This window comes from Dicentrarchus labrax, unplaced genomic scaffold (genome assembly GCF_905237075.1).
Source record: "Dicentrarchus labrax unplaced genomic scaffold, dlabrax2021, whole genome shotgun sequence".
Classification (NCBI taxonomy): Eukaryota; Metazoa; Chordata; class Actinopteri; family Moronidae; genus Dicentrarchus; species Dicentrarchus labrax.
Genome location: NW_026136708.1, coordinates 24,625,451 through 24,642,944, shown reverse-complemented (window position 1 = coordinate 24,642,944; position 17,494 = coordinate 24,625,451). Strand labels below are relative to the sequence as shown.

General features: G+C 39.9%; 1 protein-coding gene across 6 annotated transcripts in view; it reads right to left on the bottom strand.

Moving 5' to 3' along the window:
• Positions 1 to 17,494, bottom strand: part of col12a1b (collagen, type XII, alpha 1b) — a 137,317-nt gene that overhangs the window by 118,133 nt on the left and 1,690 nt on the right. For all 6 annotated transcript variants that reach the window (XM_051408952.1, XM_051408956.1, XM_051408951.1 and 3 more), the window contains exons 3-12: positions 14,140 to 14,256; positions 12,504 to 12,647; positions 11,215 to 11,274; positions 9,425 to 9,688; positions 8,524 to 8,688; positions 6,649 to 6,822; positions 6,053 to 6,343; positions 4,165 to 4,767; positions 588 to 872; positions 232 to 507 (exon numbers count right to left, since the gene is read on the bottom strand). In XM_051408952.1, coding sequence (XP_051264912.1) covers positions 232 to 507; positions 588 to 872; positions 4,165 to 4,767; positions 6,053 to 6,343; positions 6,649 to 6,822; positions 8,524 to 8,688; positions 9,425 to 9,688; positions 11,215 to 11,274; positions 12,504 to 12,647; positions 14,140 to 14,256 — 2,379 coding nt within the window. The remainder of the gene's footprint in view (positions 1 to 231; positions 508 to 587; positions 873 to 4,164; positions 4,768 to 6,052; positions 6,344 to 6,648; positions 6,823 to 8,523; positions 8,689 to 9,424; positions 9,689 to 11,214; positions 11,275 to 12,503; positions 12,648 to 14,139; positions 14,257 to 17,494) is intronic.

The window sequence follows — 17,494 nt, the reverse complement described above, 5'->3', positions numbered from 1 at the left end:
AACCATAATTTAAGCCTTATTAGTTTGATATTGCAGAAGAAGTTTAAATTTGATGATTAAAAGGTATAAATGTGATGTTATATGGAGCATATTTTTAAACATAAATTCTAAAAAGCTTTAATGACGTTTATGCTTTGGACTGGAGAAACTTTAATCACCAGAAACAGGAACTACTGATTCCAGTATTATCTGAATGAAGTCTTTAACAGTATATTATGAAGCTGCACTCACCTTCTTTGGTGTTGCCATCAGTCTGCTGCGGCACTCCAGGGCCAGACTGGTATTCAGGGGTGACGGTGACGCGGTAGGTGGTTCCAGGCCGAAGCTCCTGCAGCACAATTGTTGAGTCAGGGCCAATGGTGGACGTCTCTAGCCTCGATCGCTCGTCCCCTACGGGTTCGTACGTCAACCTGTAGCGAGTGACGGCTCCTGGAGCTGGCTGCCACGACACTCTGAAGCTATCTGTGGTCTCTTCGGATACTCTCAGGTTTCGCACGGAGCCGAGTTCTGCAAAAAGTGTGACCGAGTTAGGATGCTCTCACCAGCTTAATAAACAAAGGTAATTGTCTTGAGTGAACATAAAATACCTTCTAACGTGGTCTCGTAGCCGGTCACAGGCAAGCTTGCTTTCTCCCCATTCTCATACAGAGCCTGAATGCTGACTTCGTAGCGGGTAAGTGGGGTGAGGTGGGGGAGGAGGGTGGTACGTGTGTCCCCGGGTACAGACATGGACACATAATGGCTGTTGGCATCATCTGCTGGCTTGAACTTTACCAAGAAGGAGTCGACGTTGGTGGCATCGATCTCCCAGGAGGCCCTGAAGCTTCTGGGGCCGACCTCCGAGAAGGAAAGGTCCCTAGGCTGTATCAGTCCTGGAGAAAGTGGAAGGTAACTAAGTTAAAAGGTGATTTTAACCATTTTGTTTTTACTTATACATTAGTTGTCAAGAAAACTGTGATGAACCTCAGCAGTAAAGTTGTCAACTTATTTCTTTTCCACTGATGTTTAGACGTCAAAGATCACTGAGTGACTCTTAGCGTCAGTGATGTTACATATGAAATACATATGATTGAGCAGGAATCAACAGGACGATTATTCTACATCTCAATACCACATCAATAAAATCCATGAATTGTCCAAAAGCCAGATTTTGACATTTAAAGGATCAGTGTGTAGGATTTAGTGGTAAGCGTGTGAGACAGGGTTCATGATCTTGTCATGATATTATCAGTTAGTTCACGTTTACGTAAGCACATGTCACATTTTGTTTTACAGGAAGACACAATGATTGGATTTTGAAATTTGTATATATAACCGAGGACGCTATCTTTAAAGGGTTAAAATGAAATTTTTCATTCCACCTGGACTTTAAAGGTAGAAAAATGAAGATCACAGAAAACAACGCTAACTGAGCCAGCCTCTATCTTGGTTAAAAGTTGGTTTGTGCTGCATAAAAAACAACCAAGACTCTCTTCAAAGAAAGGAAACAGTAGCAAAAGAAAGGATCCAGAGGGTAGAGGGGATGGCCTACATGACATTTAATAGCGATGTACAATCCACAACCCATTTGACAGCCACATCATTCAAACAAACATCAGGAGGGCGGCTGCTGTGAAACTCCCCACTGAGGGAGCTCTTTGAGCCAATTTGGTGCCTGGAAGCTGTGACTGTGCAGCTCACTCAGGCTCCTGAACACTTCTCTCTGTTGACATAAAGTCATTATTATATAAGAATTATATAATCAGCAATCAAAGCTGGTGTGAGTCACATTCTGTCCTGGCAGACCTGGAAGCTGCTCTTGGCAAAGTAACAGAGTGATTAATATTTGGCTTTAAGTGGGTGAAACAGTATTTGTGAGTAACTCTTCTTGCTTGTTTAAACTTGACCACCAGATGTTCGGGGAGGTTGATTGATGATTTCAGCACCAAGAATGCATTTCAAAGTCAAAGTTTTGTTTAGAGATATGTGACGGACAACACACCTGACAGTCTGGACTGCGTTGATGTGGCAATAACTGAGTCATCTGGTGCTTCAGCTAGGTTTTAAACAAAAGCTAAGAGATCTCTGCAACCACTGCTTGACCCAGTTCTCAAATTTCCACATGCAGGAACTCTCTCTGCCCTTGAAAGATCAAAAGGTGGACATATGTTTAACACATTGAGGCAAATAGGAGGGCTCGGGTGAAACAGACACGCTTGAAAAAGTCACATGAAAGTAATTGTGTGCATATGGACGACTGTTGGTGCTTGTCTGTATTCTCCCCCACAGTGAAGGCTGGTAGAGTTAGATCTGACTGCTGCAGTAATTAATAGTTAAAATGTTGGTTTAATCACTACAAATCTTAATAGATGGCTGGTTGTTCTCATTAAACCTTCATATTTCGGATTAATGAGATGAGCCCACAGAGTGATGACAAGCATTCATCATGTACAAATAAAAAGCTTATGTATTTTTATGATCAAAAAACAGTATCAGCTCTACATGTTTGAAGAAACTGTAGTTTGGCAATTCCACATTTTGAAATGATCACAAATTAGCAAAATAAATGATGTTAGCTCATTCACAGGCGCTAAACTCAAACAAAAACTGTTTGTCAATGGGCTACAGAAATAATTTAGAATATATGTTTATATATGTTTCTTTAACAACTTTGAGTTCTTCTCTTAGCCATTTTAAGTCGTCAGAAAACTTTTGAAACAAATTGGTAATCGAACAACAAGCTTAAAAGAATATTTTTTAAACAGTTTGTTGCTCCATCCTCCAGCCGAGGAATTTCCCTCAGCTGTCGTTGGATGGAAACAATTAAAGAGGTTTTAAGAAAACTGCACTGCAGAACCAATCCAAAGTCTTTCAGGTGGTGACACGTGGAAGTCATGTGCTTGTAAACACTGTCGTACCTTATAACATTGCCTGTGACATCCATTTTCAATATTTTAAGTTAAGTTATCCTTGATTGAGCCCGTAGGGAAATTCATTCTCTGCGTATGACCTATCTCAAGACCTACGACGCCCAAGGAACAACTCCAGATCTGGAATAATTAACCAAATGGAGGAAACTGACACAAACACTTTCCCCAGCCGGGAATCAAACACAGGACCTGATACCCTATATCTTCACTTTGTTTCACTACAGAGGAGAATGGGGGGAAAGCATCGTTTTAGGTAATCTGTGCCCTTAAAGTAAGGGGTGTATGTTTGTTGGCGGCCATTCTCTACTTTAAAATCTTGAGAAGACTGGTAGGCACAGAGCACTCTGATCATCAGTGTACTCCGTAGTCAGTACATTTTTGTGCCACAGATTAAACAAAGCTTGCGGAGTATTAATATAGGTATTAGCAAGCAGCTTAGCAAACTATTCCCGCTACAGAGCAATGGATAAACCGGTAAAACAGGTCCCAATCTTCTAACAAACAATTGATAATCACCAGTGTCATCAATCAGTCGCTCTTTTCTTTGGATCAAAGGCGTAACCATTGTACGGTCCAAATGAGAAAATGCACCCACTGACATTTAAAGGAACTGGCTGTCTTTAAACCAACCTACCAGTTAGAATTATACATTTCCAAAAATGTCATATTTTTAGAAATAAAGTCTCTAGGAGAGTCTGAAAAGTCACCAAGCTAGCAACACTGAATGAGGGTACTTGTTGCAACCAAGTTGAGGGGGAGTCACACACTTAATGTTTTCCTTAACAAACAAGTGTGGTTGCGTCCTAGCTTTGGAGATCTGTGTGTTACATCCTGGTTAAAAGTTTATTGAGAACCAAACAATCATGTTGCAATAAATCTGTGTGGAGACAAGTGGTTGCTGAGGCATTAAACTTATAAACAGTGCTTATAGAAGCCCAATTATGGACTGAACTGAATGGAACCATTTAAACCAACAGCATAGGAGAGGACCCAACCAGTGGAAAACAGCTAGCATGTGGATAAAAACATACAGACTACTGCTAGTTTTCATTACCTTCAAACAAAAAATAATCAGAAAAAACCTTGTTAATTATGACTATTGCCTTTTCTGACTCAAACAAAATGACAAGAATCAATTCAGAATTTGATACAAACCAGATCAAAATCTAACTTATACCCAACCCTAAAACAAGAGTAGATTGCTCAAAAGAACTTGCAGAAAAACACAGTGTCATCAGCATAGAGAATTACTTACGTCTCTGCTGGATGGTGCGGAGTTCTTGCTCGATCCTCAGGCAGATGGACTGTGTGAGTTCTTTGGAAATTCTCTCAAAGGCATCAAAGTCCTCCACGGTATATACGTGGGTCTCGGCCGGCGTGTTGGCAATTGCCTCCAGCTCAGATCGTACAGCATCCTTAACCCCCACTGCAAAGATCTCCACATCAGAATTCCTCAGCTTGGTGGCTGGATCCTGGAAGGCGTCAGATGACTTTCCGTCTGTGATGAGGATGTTGATGCGGGGAACGTTGGGTCGCGCCCCTCTGGCGGCCTGGAAGATCTTCTCTCTTACATAGGTCATGGCCCTGCCAGTGTTGGTGGAGCCGCCACGGTACGGGAATGTTCTCACTGCCTTGACCACAGCGTTCAGGTCATGGTGAGTGTTCAGGTAGAACTCTGTGTGGGGGTCCCTGCTGTACTGGACCAAGCTGATCTGGACCTTATCTGGCCCAATGTCAAAGGAGTTCACCAGCACCTCCAAGAAAGCTCTGACTTTAGCAAAGTTAGCCAGACCGATGCTGTAGGAACCGTCAACCAAAAGGACGACATCAGCTTGAACATCCACGTTGAGAGAGCATTCTGGATTGGAAAAACAAAAAGCACAATAGAAAGTTGTAATTTACGAGATTCAGTGGAAGCACTTAAATTGTCAGACTTTACATCCTTAATCAGTGAAGTAAATAAAAGCCACACTGATTCTTAAAATTATACTTTAATTTAGCACAACAGCCCTAACCCTAAACACAACATTACATTAATTATTTAGTTGTTTTTTTAATCCTTTTTAACAAGGACATTTAAGTGCTGTTTTCTTAGCGTTAAGCTAGCTTTGTAATAATGATAAAAAAGTTATCAATCTCATGTAATGAAAACACTGAAGATCAATTTTGAGGCTGTTCAGTAAATAGTTTTCTAATAATATAGCCACTTCTGATCAACCAATATCAATTTCAGGCTTAAATTAACGATTTGTGGTTTTTCCCGTCCACTTTCAGTTTAAGCACCGCCTTTCCCGAGTCTGTTTATGAATACAGATAGATAATGGTGGCTGATGTTGATGATTGGAGGAGCTTTCAGACTGACTTTCCAAGTCGTAATTAAGACTTAATCCTCCTGGATCCACATTTTTCACATATATTTTATAATCTTCATCAGAATTCGTGTCATCAAAAAATTTATACAATGTAATTCCGGTGGTTTGTTCTGTTCACTCGACATCTATTGCATGTCTGTCCTGTCTTCTGTGGTTCTTACTGAGGGTTTTTTTCTGTTAAAAGGGCTTTTTGGGGAGTTTTTCCTTACCCAAATCAAGGCTCTAAGACAGAGGGTGTTGAATGTTGTACAGATTGTAAAGCCCCCTGAGGCAATTTGTGATTTTGGGCTGTATAAATACAATTTTACTTGACGCAAATGGTGTTTACAAGTTGGAAACTGGTAATTCTGAACTGGCATCAGGTTTGGAAAGCAATTAGCCTAGCTTAGCATAAAGACTAGAAGCAGGGAAAATAATATGCCCCAAAGTCTTGCCAGTTATCACAGTGAGTCTTGTTTGTTCCATAAATCAATCCATAAACAAACAGAGATGTAAAAACAACAATTTGTGGTTTTAGAGGGAGCTTGTAAGCTAAGCTAATCACTTCCCAATTTTAGCTCCATACCTCCATATCACACAGACATGAGAGAGGTACTAATCTTATCATCTAACTCTCTGTAAGAAAGAAAATATTTTCCAAAATCATGAACGATTCCTGTAAAGTGACCTGCTGACCAACCCACTCGAGCACAGGGTCTTCTGGATTATTGATACACTTATAGAAAGTTTTTTGACCCAGTATTTGACCCACTATCTTTATGTTGTACCCACCCTGTGATACTTTAACCGGTGCCGTCATCTGCATGACTGTGACAGGCTCGCTTGGCGTCAGGCCCCTCAGAGCGAACAGATTGATCTGGTACTCTGTGTCTGGAGAAAGGTCTCTGACCACCACCGAAGTCTGGCCCGGGCCCACGTACAGCTCCTGCCGCTTGCTGCCGGTCATCATGGGGATCATCTGCACCTTGTATCCTGAAACCTCTCCGATAGAGGCGTCCCAGGTCACACGTATGGACTTCGAGGCCACTTCCAGGACTTGGAGGTTAGAGGCTGGCTCAACGACTGCAAAAACAACATAATCAAAATTAAGAAGAATTAAAGGATTCTCTGAATCTCATTGTTTAATAAAGTTCAAGCTACACAGCACTGGGGACGTAACACACACTCAACTCTATTGGCTGCTTTAAGAAGCCAATCAATATCCGCTACAAGTCCCTCTCTAGCTGCCTGTTTTTACAGGATATGCTTAAATATGAGGAAGCAAACAGCACTCTACTTCCTGTTTAATGGGGACTCTCAGATAATGTGCAAAGGGACAACAGAAGACAGAACGTTTGAGACATATGTGCCATTTAAACCAATCTCACCTTCTTCTCCGCTGACCAGTGAGTTGAGTTGATCGTCAACACTCGCGCACACCTGAGTGATGAGCTCTTTTTGCACATTCTTGATCATGTCAAAGTTGGCGACGTTAAAGATGCGACTTGAGTGAGGAGTGGAGGCCATTAGCTTCATTTCCTGTTCATCGGCCTGTTGGACGCCTAAAAGGAACAAAGAAAACAAAAAAAATCAAAGCTGTGGCAAATGCATAGAAAGCTAAGAGAGGCAACACCACTGACTTCATAGCAGCCCTTGTTAAAGTGGCTGGCATTGTGTGCGGATAACTGAGTCAGAGGTAAAAGGTGAACTTGCTCCAGATCTATAAATACCAGATGAAACAAGCAATCTATAAAAACGCGAAGTGAAACGTTTGTTTTCCACGTTAGTGTATTAAAAGTTCTCCAGCTGGATTCACCACCAATCAACAACAAAAACCTCAACTTTTTATTCTACTCGGGCTGGAAAGTCTGACAGCGCGGGCAGTAAATATGAAACTGGTTGGACTCCATTTTAACACTGGTGACTTTTACAATCCTATATTCCTCTGTAGCACTTTGACACTATTAGTTAAGCTGTGAGTTTCAAAGTTCGACTCAGTACTGTACTTCAGTGAAGTTCAGTCCTTCATTATTTCCAGTTTTGGAAACGTTCAACTTTTACTGAACTATATTTCAGAGGTTAATAGATTAATTACATTGCAGATTCCGATTTTTATGTGAATTTTGAGCATACGATAACATTAGATATTGCTCTTTGTCTTTCCATTTCCCCTTATTTCCATCCTGATAAAGGTTTGTGGACTGCATAGCAACCAGGAACAAAAGAATTTCAGGGTTACCACTCTTTGGAAGAAATCGTTTTCGAGGAGTTTTTCTTGTTATTACAGGACAGTGCTTGCTCACAAACGGCGGTCAGCCATTGGTCATGTAGTCACGTCAAACGTCAGGTGCACTTTTAGGTTGCGTTTGTGGCACGCTTGGCTGTTCTCACCAAAGCCGAGAATTGCACTTTCTGAACTTACAGTTTTCTTCTAACTGTGACATTAGTTAGGCTGCAGCAAAGGCTAAAATACAATTAAACATTTCCTTGGCAACACAGATTATTTCCAGGATATTTGGTCATTTAACTTAATTTCCAGGTTTTCCAGGACGCTTGGGAATCCTGAATTTGATTGTTTATCCCTTATAAAGTCTGATTTCTATAAATATATTTGACTGTTGCTAGTGCAAAAGACCCTCGAAAACTGACATGAAACAACTGTTCATGCGTTTCGTTCAAAAAATCACATATCAAAGTTGTTCTGCTCAAATTTCACAACTCAAACTCATTAAATTTACTTTTAATGTCTGAAAAGAAGCAAAGCTTGTCTGTGATTTGAGAAAACTCCACCACCCTAAACCATTTAAAGCCTGAATAACCTCCAGAAACATTAGAGCATTAGAGGCCAAGATAATGAGGTCTGTTTATTTCCTTTAGGAGAAATGGACATTTACAGTGTTACTTCTGCAGCCCCTCCTGCAAGCACTGAGAGCATATTTCATGTTCCACTAAGCATTTTTCAATCAGTGACCTGTTTCCAGCAACCGCAATAGATGATCTGTTATTATTTTACTACCAGCCCTCTTTAACACCATAGCAACAGCCCACTCCTGTTTCTCCATCCCGAGATTGTGGAAAGTCTGACAGTGAAGCGCAAACATACATAAAACTTGCTATCACTCGCTTGTAATGTTAATGATGTAGGAATTTCACCTTCTGTTATAACGTCATCACAAGCTGCTTTTTCTTACCAACGCCAGTTAAAAAGCATTAAATGGAAAATGTACAATGTGGAATGTAATAAACTTGTTCTGGCTACGTACCGAGGACAAAGATCTCCACCCCCCTGCTCCTGAGCTGCTTGGCGTAGCTCTCCACTGGATCCTCCGATCTGCCATCTGTGATGATCACCAGTACTTTGGGAAAACTCTTCCTGGCGCCGGCCGCCTCGGTGAAAGTGTTTTTCAGGAGGTAGTCAAGGGCATCGCCTAGAGTAACGAGACAGGCAGGAAGTGTTAATGATGCACAGGCAGAAAGCGTCTGCTCACATAGGATGGGTTTAACATTGATTATAGTCACTTTATCACAAACTGACCAGAGAAGGGCTCAAAAAAACCACATCAGGTTGATTTTGTTAAATAAATTTGATCCATTTATGAAGTTTCTGGATATAACTGTTGCTACATTTATTCATTTATTACATTTATTTTTATTCTGTACCTCTAAATTATTTGTCATTGCTGAAAGTTTTCTTTTTAAAACACATAAATATCACCACTAAAAACACATATTGTATTTTAACTGTTTATACTGTCATATCAACCTACCTCATGTACCTAAAAATACCTGCAAAGAAATAAGTATTCTAGCATACTTGACACTCTGCACCAGTAATTTGTAAAAACTGTAAATGTCTTATATTTTATCATTAGTTATATGAAATAAAAAATAAAACAAAAAAAGACCCACAGAAAAGTAACAGAAACTAAACTGAGATAAAAACAGAAAACAATATAAAAATCTAACATTAAAGTTCCTACAAGGAATTTTCATGTTGTGTTGATTCTGACGCCTCCTGTGGACAAACACGGTAGTGTTTCTACCGACTCATTAATTGATTTCAAGGGAAGACAGAAATATAGATATAGAAATAATCAATCTTCTCTCTGATGGTTTAGTTGTGTAGATTGTATAGAGGCATCAGTATTAAACGCTTTAACGTACCTGTCCTGGTGTCTCCTCCTTTGTACGGCATCGAGCCGATGGCCCGAAGCAGCGCTGGTCGGGTGAAGTGTCTGTTCAGGTTGAACTCAGTTCGGGCGTCGTTGCTGTACTGGACCACGCCCACCCGGGTTTTGTCCTTCCCGATCTGAAAGGCGCCGGCCGTCACTGAGATAAAGTTGCGGATGTATCGGAAGTTCGGCCTGCCCACGCTCCACGAGCCGTCCACCAAGAACACCACGTCGGAGATGGCACTGAAAGAGCATTCTGGGAAAAAATTAATTTAAATTTAAATTAAATTAAATTTAAGTTAAAGTTAAATTAACATAAAACGTGGCACGTGTCAAGAAATACCCCAAGTTTTATGTCAGAAAATTGGTTTTATTCCATCAACGAAGAAAAGGTTCTTGATAATTTTAACCGCGTACTGTGGGGATAAACAAGTACAACACTATCTACATCTGTTCAACAAACTAAATTATCTGTATTTGTACTCGAAATGGGTTGGGCTTAAACCCAAAGGAGGAGGGGCTAACCCAATGTTGTTAATTTAAGCCTGAGATTGATACGGATTATATCAGGAAAATATTTACACGGCAATAATTTTGATAATAATTTTGATAAGAGAATTATTAAAAGAACAAGTTTTCTTCTTCTTGGTACTCGTACATTATCTGTACCGGATACTACTATTTGGCATATAGAGTATATTTTCAGCTATGACAATTTAAGATCTATTTTGGCAAAAAGATCAGATCGGTTTAGGTTCAATGACGGTTTTATTTTGTAGTCACTACGACGTGATCAATAAAAATTCTTCCCAAAAACACACTTAAAAGCGAGAATGAAAAAAGCAACGTAATACAATTTTTAAACGTTTAAACGTTAATAAATCCAATTAATTAATTAATTAAATCATTATTAAGACCTGTCAAAAATCCAATGTAAGACTTTTTGAAGTTTGAAATTTAAGTCCTATCCTTTACTTCCATAGTGGCAAAAAAAGTAGGAAGGATATGAAGGAAATCAGTTTATGGTCAATGACGTTTTCATTTTGAAGTTGTTACGATATTTTCCCCAAAACACATTTAAAAATGAGACTAAAAACTTTCAACTTCATTAATCCAATCAAGACCTCGTGGACACCCTGTTAAAACTCATTATTCGTTATTTTCTGGACTTTTAAGAGTCCTGAATGTTCGCTCCGGCTGGATGTTGAATCAAACTGTGCTGACTCTCTGCCTCGCTCGGCTTTCTGGGAGTTTTCCTTTTATGATTTTCCTCTCATGAAAAGAAGGAAAAATCAGCACTAGCATCATCATCCTCTGCAGAACCGGGCAAGGGAAGCAGCAGCAGCAGCAACGCTCTTGTAAATCAGCATCTGTAATGGTTTCCATTTCTCTCAGCACTTCAGGGCTGGGCTCCTCTCAGCTCACTGCCCCCACCCAAGCTCCCAACAGCAGCCTCCAGCCCCGCCTACAACCATGTGCGGCTTCCTCCACGCTGGCATAATTGGCCGCCGGGGGGTGGGGGGGACCGAACCGATGACCGAATCCTTCAGAGATTTACGGGGGCCTAATTTTGATTATTGCCGTACAATGAGGGTGTTGTGTGGCAGGAGCCTCCCATCACTGCTGAGCTCACGCTGATGGACGCCGCCCAGCAAGCGAGGAAGAAAGTTCGAAAAGTGGAAAAAGTCGAGGAGGTACAGCGAAGACTTGAACGCTGCTGGTGACTCACTATCTCAGCGAAACCCCTCGTCAAATTAAACATGAATGAACAACAGGACTTACTGACTGAATCCGAAGGGTCGGGTTTCCTGGAAGTTCCTCTTGAGCCGCCACTCGACTCGACTGAAAGACAACAACACAATAACTCAATTAGTCTATATAACTATAACTATTGTTTAAAAGTATCCTCAAGTCGCCACTTTCTGTCAGCAAACTGCCTGTTTTTCTTCAACAGATGGCAGACCGGTTCAAACTGGATCAAAAAGACATGAGATTTATCCTCTCATCCGTAAATTGCAAAATGAACGAGCAAAATCGAGCTCCCAATCGAGTTGATGTCAGTGTTTCTGACAGATTTCCAGGGAATCTCCGGGGCTCAGATCATCAGTGTTCTGATGGCGGTGCCAAACAGGCGTCCCCACCAAACTGCTGCCATGACTCTAGTGAAGACCTCACTGGAAATCTGGGTCGCTGCTCATTTACTGATTTGATGTCTGATGTGACTGTAAGATTCACTGGGGTTCGATACCGGTACCGGTTCCTGAACGATAGGACTAATTAACGTTAACATTAATTTTAACATTATACATTACGGTACAATTACTCACTTTGAAGGAGGAAGCTGTTCAAAGTTGCTAAAACCTGGATAACTGCATTAAAATGGTGAAATAAAACTGAATATCTGTACAATATTGGACTGTATAAAAACTATAAATAACTGTTAAAGGAACATTAAAAAGAAACACAGTGATACGTCTAATCCAGGGACTGATTGTGTTGGGTCGTTTATGGTTGTGGAAATAGTGTCAGAGTGAGACCTCTTCCTGATCTGAGTAAAGAGCTAAAATACAATTAAAATCCAGCATATTTGGTCATTTTAATCAACTGGAAAACTAATCTCTAAATTTTCAGGAGGCATGGGAATGCTGTTTTAAGATCGACTAGAAATCGAAGGGATCAAAAGAAGAAAAAAACATATATTCTAAACAAATCTTTGAATGGTGATGGTGATGAAGACCATGTGATATGATCAAAAGCTCAAGAACAGCTGCTAAATAATGTTTCCTCTCATCCAGAGCTGTAAAACCGAAAAACAATGAAAAACCAAAACCGATTGCAGATGGCGGACAATAAAACATCTCGTCTATAATACGTTATCAGGTGTTCCTATTATTTTGTCCACTCGGTGCAGGGGGCCCTTTAGGCCGTTGGGGGTTTCGGACGGAAGCAGCTCGTCATCGCGGTGACTTCCTGCCAGAACTGACCAGCTGCAAACAAATTTCACTAGCATTCGGGGACGTCTGGTGCTGATTTACTCACACAAACACACTCGGGGACACACGGCGACTTACTTGTGATCTGGCCGGAGATGGGCAGACTCTCCTCTGATCCGGCGTACGCGGATATCGTTACGACATAATCCACATCTGGACTCAGGTCTGAGATGGAGGTCTTGGTCGCGGATGCAGGCAGAGTAAATTCTTTCATTGGTTCTTCTACAAGAATGCAGAGAGAGAGAGAGAGAGTCAGAGGGAAGCCATTAGGAAACTATTGCATTACTTCATTTCTCCGAGAGTCAAAACAGGGCTTCAGAAAAACCTGATTCCGACTGTTGACCTGAGGACTGGAAGAGCCGTGTAAACACACAACAACAGTATGATTTAATTTAATGAAAACTTTCCGCATTACTATGAATCAAAACACATTATTTTAACCCTTAAACGTCAGATTCTTCCATTAAATAAGGTGTAATTATTTATTAAATAGGTTTTATGGGGATTTATTCATGTGTTGATTCTACAGGAATATTAATGCTAAATTAAACCATTAAGTGTGTATAAAATCCAATAAATAACACCTTAAGACCCCATTTGTGCTCAGTATTACAATTAAAAATGCTAATTTAAAGTTACTAAATTTAATTAAACTGACAGATAGTGAATTAGATTTGTTTAAGGGGGTTAAATAAGGGGTTTTGAGATTATGTATGCTATTTTTATTCAATCTGTACAAAAACAGAAACGTGAAAAAAACACCAAACTGTAAATTGTGGTTTTAAGGGGAGTTATTTAGTTATATGTTGGAGTTAATTTGTTGACAAATAGAGAAATCTGGGATTTTCAGTCAGTGAAAACCTAATAACGGTATTTTATTTATAACAGTAACAGACTTAAACTTGGAAGTTATTGAAATAGAAATGTGGAAGCTAACATTAGCTCTGTCAGTTGGCTAGTTAAGTTAGCTAACAGAATGTAGCATTTACACATCGCAGTTACTGCCTGTAAATTTAATATTAGAATATTAATGATGTTTAATCTTCATATAAACATTAATCTCCATTTAGTAGGAATTGCTACTCCAACCCCAACTGGTCGAGGCAAAGGGAAGTGTGCCTTGCCGCTGCCACTAAGTGCTTGCTCATGGTGGGAACTGTTGGGTCTCTGTAAATAATGTTATAAAGATATATGAAAAATGTCCTGAGATAACTATTGATATGAATTGACGCTATAGGCTACAAATAAAATATAACGGAATAACTAGTTATAACGAGGTGAAGTTTGAACTATGAGGAATCAGACAGCTGCTGACTTTGTGCCTTTCTCAACCTGGTGCCAGAAGCAAATTATTGTCTAAAATATGAGATAAAAAAAAACAGAAATGTATGTGGACACACAGTTTTTGAATTAGAGGTAGTTGAGTATTTTAAGAATTTCCACACAGGTTTTAATGAACTCTGACAGATGTGACATCTATCCTGAGCTTAACTGAAGCTGACAATTTTTCCACAGAAGAGATAATGTTTTTCTTTTCTTTTTTCTTTTTTTATCATTAGAGCTCCTGGAGCCAAACATGTGTCTGCAGAAATCTCCAGATAATTGCAGGGAGTGTTGAGTCTTGCCGGGCAGATTGATGTCTGAGAGGGTTTATGACACTTGTAACGTTACGGGGCTCGGCAGGACATAACTCGTAGGTTTAATGAGCACCCACCTGTGTCTGAGGTCACTTGTATTCTGTAGCCCTGTATCCGCGACTGTGGTCTGCTCCAGATCATTTGCACTGTGTTCTCATTTAATATCTTAAACCTCAAATCTGACGGAGGGTCGACTGTGAAGAGAAAAGGTAAACGCAGTTAATCCTGCAGCTTGCAGAGGGTGAGACTGTATTATAAACGTGAAATATTTTAATTTTCCCAACAGTCAACACTTCCAGGGCGAAGTTTGACAAGTTCACTGTTGGAGCAAACAAAAACACAAAAGACAAACCAAACTACAGATGTGAGGGAAGCCATTTTGGAGAAATAAATGACCTCCGTTTGAGCTTGTGTGGCCAACAGCCACAGTCAACAACTCAAGCAACAACACACTGAGACAACAAACACAACAAAACAACACGGCGTTACCTTCCTACAGATTAAACATTCAAGAAGGAAACACGAACAGGCCGGGAAGATGAAAACTTTGATAAATTTTGTCTGTGACTGAGTCTATGGAAGCAAAGAAAGGCCAATATGAACTATATGCAGGTTGTAAAACATACCTACTAAACACAACATAAATTATAGCACTGATTTAACCACATGTAACAATTCAATTTTAATTTCCTTTCTTTTTTAGGTTTCACAAAGCCAGGAAAAAAGTGTTCAATACATGGTTTATAAAATGGTTTCAAGATGCTCAGATTTAACTGGTAATTGTCAGATTCTAAGTTGGTTAAATTTGGACACCAAAACTTGAACGAATCAATGTGTCCAATCAGATTACTCAGTCACATCTAAAAAAGCAACTTGACTTTTGTTTTACTTAAATATTTCACTGAATTCGCACTGAAATATGATACTGTGAAATATTGTGTTAGAAACGTACCATAAATTCTTAAAATATTGGACGAATTTCAATTTTTCTGTTTCGTAATCCTGTAAATAAGTTTTAAAAGGTAAAATATGCTTAAATAAATGCGATACCTTCAGTCGTGGTTAGATTTCACGTAGTAAAGTATAAATTGTCGTTCTTTGCTTCCATACAGGTAAAAACCAACACAATGCAGGTGGTTTGTATCCAAAAATCTCTCAAACTAACATTAAACTAAACTAGAAAAAGTTAAAGTTAGTGTCAACAAGCTACAACATGGACCGGCTGACATCCAGCAGACTGTCCATGACCTCAATCCAACTCATGATGTTGAATTGACAAACAACAAAAAACACATAAATCCGTTGAAATTCTCCGGTATTGATTATACAATGGACGAAGATCTGATCTGATCGCTTTCATCGTCTCCATTGCAAACCTCATAAAAGAATACACGATGTCAACAAAGACACGTGTACGTCTTTTTTTCTGCTCGATCGTTTCCCAAAAATCTGTATCAGAGGTTCTTAAACTACTTCAGTTTTTAATAAATAATCTTTTGTCTTCTTCTTTTTAGTCTCCAGATTAAAAACTCCCAAGAGTTATTTTTAGGATCTGGACTGTAATTTAAGAACCGCTGGTTTTTGTGACGAACAAACAAACAGATTAAAGTTGAATTTGATCACGGACATTGGGGGGATCATGCACGTGTACATGAAAAGTTGTTTACAACAACTTGGAGCAATGGACAAAAAGTTTCCATGTACACGACGGACCAAAGGTTATTTTTTTGTAAATATTTTAAAATGATATTCTTCAGGTTGGGGTGGATCATAAATCAGTACAAATCTAGCTTGCTATAATGCGCAGATCTTATGGTCTTATCGGATCGGACTTGCTTTACTTTGAGGTTTTAATCTTGATAAGAACTTAAAATAAATAGAAAATAACTCTACAATCAAACAAGTTAAAGTAGCTGGTAATAAAAACCTATTTTTAAAAGAAAGGATCGACATGAAAGAGACAACGAAAATGTACAAAAGTAAGTCCCGATGGCCGAGCGTTTCTGACCACGAACTGCAACGGTCCTGGTTCGGAAAAAGACTATTTGTGCACTAGAACTTGGGTCCGGAGACCAACAAGGTTCTTGAGCGTGTTGTACGGAGGACCCGAACAAAAGGAGGAATATATCTTAGCTTTTTTTTGTGGAATTTGGAACAAGAGAAGAAATAGGGTTGAACGTTTGATGGACTACTAGAATTTTCCTTAAGACAAAATCCCCTTAAATTCGGGTCCGTGGTCTAAGGTGGATCTACCATGGTTCGGAAATACCTGAATAAGAAAGTAAAGCTTTAAGGAGTAAATAAGTTCTGGGTTATACGAATCTTTACTTAACGTATCAATCCAACTGTTTATTGGATATCTTCTTTCAAAATCTTTAACCAGTTACTTCTTAAACTTGCCTGAACATTATCGAACTTCTTTGTGTACAAACAATTGGAAATAGCATGTTTTAATCTTCTCATGCTGGAGGAACGGTAGTGTCGATAACATTACTCATAAACAGAAAACAGTACACACAAAATGTAACCTAGCTACAGTTAAAAGATTACCATATCTGAGTCTTTTCTTTCTAGACCGCCAACCAGTTCATCTGTTAGTGTGGGAGTGAAGAATATCATTGTAAAATATTGTCGTAAAGCCAAGACTCAGGGTCAGCTGACCCAGTCGAGGCTTGACCGGGAGGGTGACAGGACGTCAAAAATGGAGGAACCACCAACCTGGTGAGTCAATTCAAGGGCCCGCGGGGCTGCTGCTTCTGTTTCCAAAACGGCCCAAAAGACTACCCCCAACAAAATCTCCACAGCTCTTAAACCTCACATCCAGGGTTTGGAGCTCGTCTGCATCCAGGGCCTCTGCTCTAAACTGCTTTTATTTTGTAATTGTATCACCTGTGAGATGTGGCAGTTTAGAGCAGAGGACCTTCCCTTCGGAGTCTCCTCGAGCTGTTTGAGCCTTCAACTCTGGCCCCAAACGTGTCAAAACTATTCCACACCAATATATACGACCCCATTACAATGCCGTGACCTCGGCAGGCAGCGAGGCGTCGGGGGGGGCCACCGCTGGGGCATTAAAGGTGGTCGCAGGAGGTCAGAAAGAAAGACTCTCCTCTTGCTGCTGGTTTGATGGGTTTTTACTGCTTTTCTTTCTTATATATTTTTTTATTCTGAGAGAAAATCCAGAGGCAGAGAGGAGCAGACGTTCTCCTCTCCTAACCTCTAAAACCTCTGGAAAATAATGTGAAACTCATATTTTGTCTTTCCGTTCCATCAGGAGAAAGGACGTAGGGAGGAAACTTGGCCACGTGCCGTCTAGGTTTTTTTTTTTGTGAAACTGGAGAATGTAGGCTACAGTTATGGATAGTAGATTTTGAGCAAGGGCCCCTCCTGCTGTAAAAAAGATTAAACTACATCTGTCTGAGGATGGAAAGATGC